Source organism: Didymella exigua, assembly GCF_010094145.1.
Source record: "Didymella exigua CBS 183.55 unplaced genomic scaffold M421scaffold_24, whole genome shotgun sequence".
Lineage (NCBI taxonomy): Eukaryota > Fungi > Ascomycota > Dothideomycetes > Pleosporales > Didymellaceae > Didymella > Didymella exigua.
Window position 1 is genome coordinate 6,369 of NW_022984798.1, and position 7,219 is coordinate 13,587.

Below are 7,219 nucleotides of genomic sequence, written 5' to 3' on the forward strand. Positions count from 1 at the left end.
AGGCGCCAACTTTATACATGTTGCAACTTCACTCCGACACAATCTCGCGTTGCGGGTTCGCACGTCACCACATCACAGCTATTCGGCCCGCCTCTTTCGGGCGGAACAGACCGACACCCCAGCGAGTCAGGGTCTTCGAAGGCTTCCACACACAGTGCTGTCACTTTGGCATCGTTACTGAATCACGATCATGTTCAGAGTGAGACTGTCAAATGTGTAGAGACGCTTGTGGTGTCACAAGGACACAACGAAATGCTGGCAACATTGTGAATTATGGTAGGTATGCCATGACTCCCGTAGCTAGCCCCGCACAAAAGCTACCGGTATTGCCGTCGGTGTTAGTCTGCTTTTCGCACCTTTTGAGCGGTCTTCGGCCTAACGAGGGGCACGATTGACATAGTCTAGCCTCCAGATTACCCGCACGCAACGATGACAGCAAGGCAGCTCCAGTGCTAATCTGCAGAGCGCGGCTTGGAGGCTGCCTTTATACTTCACGGGTGCCCAAGCCTAGGCACGTCACTTGCTGAACACTTATTCCATTGGCGCAGTACCTATTTGACAGTCTTCCACAGATCACCGACAAGCACCATGACAGGCATCCTTTGCGTCTGGGCTGCAAATTTGCCAGAATGTTCTGAACAATGGTACGAAGACGAGTACATCCCAGAGGTGTTATCTCGCCATTCAGACAGGGCCCTACTGGCTGAGATGGTTGAAACCCCCTTTGACAAAGAACTCGAAGGTGTTGGAACAAGAGATGCTGTGTTTAAGAGCCTGGTGTTGTATGAAATCGCGGAAGTCCCAAAGATCATAAACGCGACATACGATAAAAGCAACCATCCTGTAATGGATGGGCTACTCAGGGAGACCAGGTTTGATACCAGACCCTACGAACTGATCAAGAGCTGGCAATCCGACGACGATTGGAATGGCGGTAGGTGTCCTCCGTGGATCCAGTTGCGGTTCATTTTAGTGATCTGAGTGTTCAATGCTGACAAGCGATCAGATGCTGCGGACGTTGTTTCGATACTTTTCTTCGAATGGCAGCCTCACGCGGGCTTCGAAGAGGAGGTGGTCGGATACTACGAACGTGAGATGGGCTATTTGCTTTGCCAGGCTGTAGAGACGCTACGAGTGCGATGGTTCCAGATCAAGAATGCTACGGTGCTGAAAGGTAATTTGTATAATACCTTAAAGAGCGAGGACTTGCACACCTACATGTGCTTGGTAGAGATGAGCTGCGAGGAATGGCCTTGGATTGAGTTTTTCGAGATCAATGAGCTACCTGGGTGGAAGAAATACTTCGAAGACCAGAGACGCGTGGTGAGTTTGCTTGAAATACTGAATTGGGGTCAGACACTGATACAAGGCAGAGATGGCAAGTCAGCCAATATGTGGTGAAACGCAGCTATCCTGACGCGGAGGGTGACGAAGATGACGCATGAAGCGGGGCTGATTGACGAAATTGCATTCCATGGGCTCTTCACCTCTATATGTTACGGATTTCGTTGAGTCGTAATCGAGGAGTACAAGCGGATTCGAACCGAAGATACCAAGTACGCCATACTTACCAATGTAACTTATTCCACTTCGCTAAAGGGACGACTCGTCTCGCATAAGCATTGCCTCCAATCCACTTTGCCATCGAGATGAGCTCAGGTCAACAGCTTCTATGCAATCCACCAGTCCTGTTTCACAAACGCAGAGGTGGCAATCATTGAGACCTCTACACCGTAGGTAGTTAAGAAGCCTACAATAGTGGAAATGGCGTGATGAAACAAGCAGCAACTGACGCCGAACCAGGTACACATCATGATGCTTACAATAGCAACACATGATACATGTCGAGAAATGCATCAAAAGGGTTCGAACGCCGGACTATCACTCCATCTCGAAGAAACTATCAATACAACAGCGCTCCGTGGTATCTCAACATAGCGAGCCAATCCGAGCTCCGCTTCGTGGTCTCGCAGCACTCCAGCACTGTGCATTCGCCCAACTCGCCGATTGGACGGGCCTTGCTATTTAATACCAATGACTTTCCAGTGACTATGCCAAGTTGCATCAGCTTCTCGACTCCGGCGTAGTTATCTTTCCGGATAGCATTGAGGATCGATGGAAGTTGCGGCCGATGCAGAGCTCGGCCTGCGTCCCACTGATGTATCATATCGATGAGTCCGACGTAGCTGAATTTGGTCTCCACATCCTTGTCAGTTTCGGTGCAGAGCAGGATCGAGTCGTATACTGGAGGCAAGGCTGCAATCTCGCCGCGACTGGCAGCTGCGGAGATGTAGTCCAATAATACGCGCACATTGCTCTTGTTCTTTCGCCTTATGGCGACGTCGAGTGCCTCGTAGGTAAATTCGGAAGCCATTGGAAGCATCTCGTGTAGTACCGCCGTTGCTGCCTCGCCGTTTTCGCTTGCTGCAAATTGCAGAGTGTTCATATTCTCAATCGCGGGATCTCTGGGATGGGCACCAGATCGAAGCAGCACTCTCGAGACTTCTAACCTATCTAGTGCGATTGCAACGACGAATGGCAAGGCTTTGGTTTCCCTCTTGTTACGCCTGAAGAAAATTTCTTCTCTGATCAGTGTTGGCTTGTGCTGCAAAAGAAGCTCAACGCCTTGCGCTGCATCTGCCGCAATAGCCCTACCCATAGGTGTCCTCTGTCCCGCGTCCGTCTGTGTGCGCTGAGAAAGGCATAAGTCGAAGTTTCTGTCAGCAAGCAGATGCAATATACGCAGTGCATCATCCGGCCTCCTTTGCCACGTCTCTTTACTGAGCGCACTAACGGGGGAGACGAAGCGTGTCTTCTTTCCTTGGTGTTGCTGAAGATCATCTTCCTTTTCGTAATCTTTCGTGGCACTTTTCAGAGCTAGCATCTCCTCGACGGTGTCGGCCCAGCCGGCACCCGCGAAACAAGCAAGGACCGAAACTTCATATGTGGTTTGCCAGGGTCGGTTCTGGTAGTTGGTAGACTGTAATTCGCTTTTGCTGTCGAACGATCCGGAAACAAGAGCCGCAGGGTCAAATTTGGAGCTGCCCATGATGAACCTCATGACGCTCATGCCAGCTTCAACGTTCTCCCAACGCGATATTCCATCCAGGACGCTTAATTTCGCTAATTGGACTTGCGTCTCTGCCCAGTAGTACTGTGTATCTTCGAGCTGGCGTGGCCATTGTTCAGCCACAGGCTTGGCACCATGAGAGGCTATGAGGCAGCTTGCGAGCTCTGCATGTTCCTTGTATGCAGCAGACAAAAGTGCATAATCGATTGGAGTGTACTTAACTTTCAGACGAACATCGCCGTAATTTGCGCCGTTGCGAAGCAAGAAATCAACCACCCTTGCGTGCCCTGACGTTGTTGCTTTCGCTAATGCCTCATTTTTGCTTTTCTTTGTTCTGCCAGAAGGGTCTGCACCCATGGACACTACAGCCTTTACAAGAGATAGGCTGCCCTCTGTTGCGACTTCTTCGAGGACTCGGCTGAGATGATCTATGGTGGGACTTCCATTGCTGCTGCCTGCTGTGTTCGACCTCTTCAGAGAGAACTTCTTGGTGGACGAATTTGATGACCCCTTTCTGCTCGCTGTGATGTCCTTCTTCTCGAGTCGACGCATGATCTCTGCCTTTGCCTGATCTGGGGTCATATCCGGCGCCTCGTTCTCATACGCGCCTGTTGTGAAAGCAGCAACTGAGAAACGAGGCTTCGACAAAGGACTGCTCAGAGAACCACTAGGTGATGTACGCTTCTGCACTGAACTAGTACTGCTACTATTGAAGCTGCTCACGGTCCCAGTTTGAAACAAGCTTGCTGGTAGAAGGCGCGTTGGGCTCATCGGAACCCGAAGTGGCGCAGGTTGCCGGTCACCAAGGCCGAGCGACACCATCGAGTTACGAATGCTGCCTTCGCCGCTGCCTGATTTCGACACTGGGAGCTTCATGGGCAGTTTCGCTACCCTTTCAAATTTTAGAGGCTGAGGCAAGTCCGAATGCGAACGTGATTGAGGAACCAGGGTAGGCGCTTGTGACAGAAATGGAGGGCTGTCCTGTGGCAAGTGATGCTCTTGAGATGAATGGCCTGGAATTATGCTCGGCGAAGAAAATGAATGGCCCATAGGTGGCTTCGTGAAACACTCATCGAGTACCAGGTCTTCTGAGTACCCCAATGATGAAGTCCGAGGCGCAGCCTTCTCGGCAACCTGGAGTCCTTGAGCATGTCTTCTGTACTGTGGCACATACGCTGCGAGATCGTAGGATGCGTCAGCGAATTTTGATGACCATCGCCTTGGATTCCTTGACGGAGGCGGTGGTGGAGAGGCGTCCAGCTCTTGGACCGTTGTTGAGGCCAGTCTCGAAGGTCTGGTATCGTCCCACTGTAGAATTCCTCCGTACAGGGCCTCGTACTCCCCCAGCCCATCAGCAAAGTGCCCTTCCAGATTCTGCGTCAGAGTTGCGGGCTGCATGGTGGATGTCGCGCGTTAAACGCTGTCTAGGAATCTGGGTGTCAATGATAGTATATCAGGCTGAAAAGAAATCAAGCTGGGTAGACCCAGCTGCTTCGTCATTATTGACTAGCCATACAGCGGCTGAGAAATCGTATCGAAACGGATGTGAAGGGCTACAGGGCTGCAGTCATTCAACGAAACGCACGCCTCCGGCGCGGCACAGCTTAAGCTGAGCTGACCGGTGATACGGACAGAGAAGAACACAAACTATTCGTTATGGTTCTCATTGTTGCTGCGGTCAATGCCGCGAATGGAGGATGGTCGCTGTGGTTGCTGAGAACGGTGTTGTAAGTCCCACGTGGGTCCCTTGATTGGACCATTCTGCCGCTTGGCGTGAACGCCTCCAACTTTACGTCTCTTTCCCACCAAGACCGATTCGTGTCCCCCGTGTTTCCATGATCGTATTTGTCGTTCAACGCATCAACGTCAATGGCTTGCAGTCCTGCTGTTAGCGCGAGGTCACTAGCCGGTGCTTTCCAAACATGAGGGCGATACCGTCATCTCAGTTCCAGAGTTTCAAGACACCAGGGAGCATGATTTGGAGTCGTGATAGACTCATGCTACAATGATGGTCTTCTGTTAGTGAGCCCTATATATTGTCAAGAGCTCATAAACAAAGAGTTGCCGATCCGGCGAATGAAGTCTGCCAATACAAACATGACGAAAATGGGCAAGCAAGAGCACCCAATACGAACACTGTTCCTATTAACTCAGAAACCATGTCATCCTCGTGCCACCTTGAGAGTGCAAGATCTGGCCAAGGTAATCAATTGAGGCTGGGTTTTTGTTGCGGTATGAAGAGCAAATGTATATGACGAGTGTATTGTGTTCTGTGTTGTTGTTGTTGTCGTTGTATCTATGTTCTCCAAGGCTCGCTGCGGGGTTTGTTTTGATGACTTCTTTGTAACACAGCCAAGGTAAGAGGTGCTCAACAACATGAGGAAGTAACACCAGACCACCGCCAACAACACGTGATCCGCTTCTCCTCTCAACCGTTACAGTTTTGAAGGACGGACATGTGGAGGCGGGAGCAGCCGCCGGGATACATCTCTCCTACGGTACCGTGGCCGTGCGGCCGATGAGCCAGTTCAGCCGATGAGCCACCCGGAACATCACAACATTGAGATACCCACAACTTTAACGCGTCACAACTCCACCACTGTAGATCTAATTTAAGAAGTAATTAAATATTTAGAATTGTATAAAGCTAGAGATAACTTGTTATACTGCTAAGTTGCAAAAATGTTTAGAATTAACTAAATAACGCTGTTGCAGCAGCACAACTGTTATACATGCTTAAATGCAGAAGAAGCGCGCCAGCAATAGTTACTTAGCCTATAACAGGAGGAGGTACTAATTAAATACATAGAAAGATGCACAAGAGACAGTTTGCCACCTACTAGAAGCATGCTGCAAAATTTCGCCTCTGCAGTTACAAAATAGGAGGTCTCTAAGAGCTAGATTACTTAGTTTCTGCATTACTACAATAACAAGCTTACCACTAAATAGACTACTAGGATAGATTGTGAGCGCTATTTAGCTGACAGCAAGCGCAAGTACAAGCTGTACTTTAATCCATTGCACTCTGAGATGCGTGAGCACAGCGTTGATAAGCACAACACATACAATATAGATAAGAAAGGCTTCTTTATTAGCATTAACGTAAATTATCACTAAGCCAGCCATATCACCGAACTGGCCACTTTCTCTTAGCACAACCACCTTTTACCCTAACACAACATACCTTAACAACAACAACTTTAGAATACTACTAGAGAAGGCAGAGTTATCCTTACTATCTAGGCCTACTAAGCTAGCTAATTTTGTAGTATCTAAAGCGCTGCTAGAGTGTTAAACGTACCTTATTAGCAGGTCTCTAATTGCCTTTGCAATATTATATTTTAACTAGATGTATATACTAATTGCTAGAAACTTACTATACTAGAGGAGCAGACAATTGTCTAGTATATACTTAACCTTAATTCACAAGGATTTGCACCCTAGCTATATAAGGTAGCAGATATAGCTAATAAGATACTTAGTGTGTGTAGTAAAGAGCCTATTAGTAAACTATAGGCTAGCAGGCTTGTAACACGTTTAGACAAGCTTAAAATAGCCTTTAATTAAGCTAAGGATAGATAGAGGATACTACAGGAAGATCCTAAGATAATTAGCATGTAGTTTAAGCTAGTAGAGAATACTAAAGGTTAGTATAGTATTTATAATAATAATATACACAACCTTTATAAAACTAAGTTCTAGATAGGTGTTGCTTTGTCCTTAAAGGTTGTAATAGGCTTAGAGAGACTTGCTTAGCTAGAGCTTGTTTAGCCAGGCAATTGCGTATAGGTTACTGTTATCCAGAGCATCTGCGCTGCTAGGTATACAACCCTGCCTTTTATTATCTACAAAGGACGCGTCCACATCTCTGCCTAGTATAAGGAGACAGATATACTCTATAATTAGAAGCTCTTACTAGTCTCTAAGAATAGTTAGATAAACAATATACTTAGCCTTAAGTAGTTAAAGCACTTTAACACGCATACAAAGACGCGTTAGGTAGGAGTGTACAGGTTGTAAAGAAAGTAGGGGAAGGACTAGACTACTTTCTTCCTAGTCTAGAAGGACCTAGACAAATCTAGACTAGCTTTGTCTAAATAGGAAGCGTATAGCCTAATAGAGGTAAGGTAGGGTTATGTAATATAATAG

At 47.8% G+C, this 7,219-nt stretch overlaps 2 protein-coding genes across 2 annotated transcripts; one reads left to right on the top strand and one right to left on the bottom strand.

The window, feature by feature from the left end:
- Window positions 1-588: 588 nt before the first annotated feature.
- Window positions 589-1,445, top strand: M421DRAFT_7248 (uncharacterized protein; the record flags this gene model as incomplete). Its single annotated transcript, XM_033596887.1, has 3 exons — window positions 589-934; window positions 1,007-1,323; window positions 1,374-1,445. The coding sequence occupies 3 exons, from the start codon at window positions 589-591 to the stop codon at window positions 1,443-1,445; spliced, it is 735 nt and encodes a 244-aa protein (XP_033446268.1).
- A 308-nt stretch (window positions 1,446-1,753) lies between these two features.
- On the bottom strand, window positions 1,754-3,940 carry M421DRAFT_423021 (uncharacterized protein). Its single transcript, XM_033593336.1, has one exon. It carries the CDS (start codon window positions 3,890-3,892, stop codon window positions 1,904-1,906), a length of 1,989 nt encoding a protein of 662 aa, XP_033446269.1. The 5' UTR covers window positions 3,893-3,940; the 3' UTR covers window positions 1,754-1,903.
- Between the last annotated feature and the right edge of the window lie 3,279 nt (window positions 3,941-7,219).

Coding starts and splice junctions, on each gene's coding strand:
- M421DRAFT_423021 (XM_033593336.1), bottom strand. CDS start 3,892: ATGGTGTCGCTCGGCCTTGGTGACCGGCAACCTGCGCCACTTCGGGTT.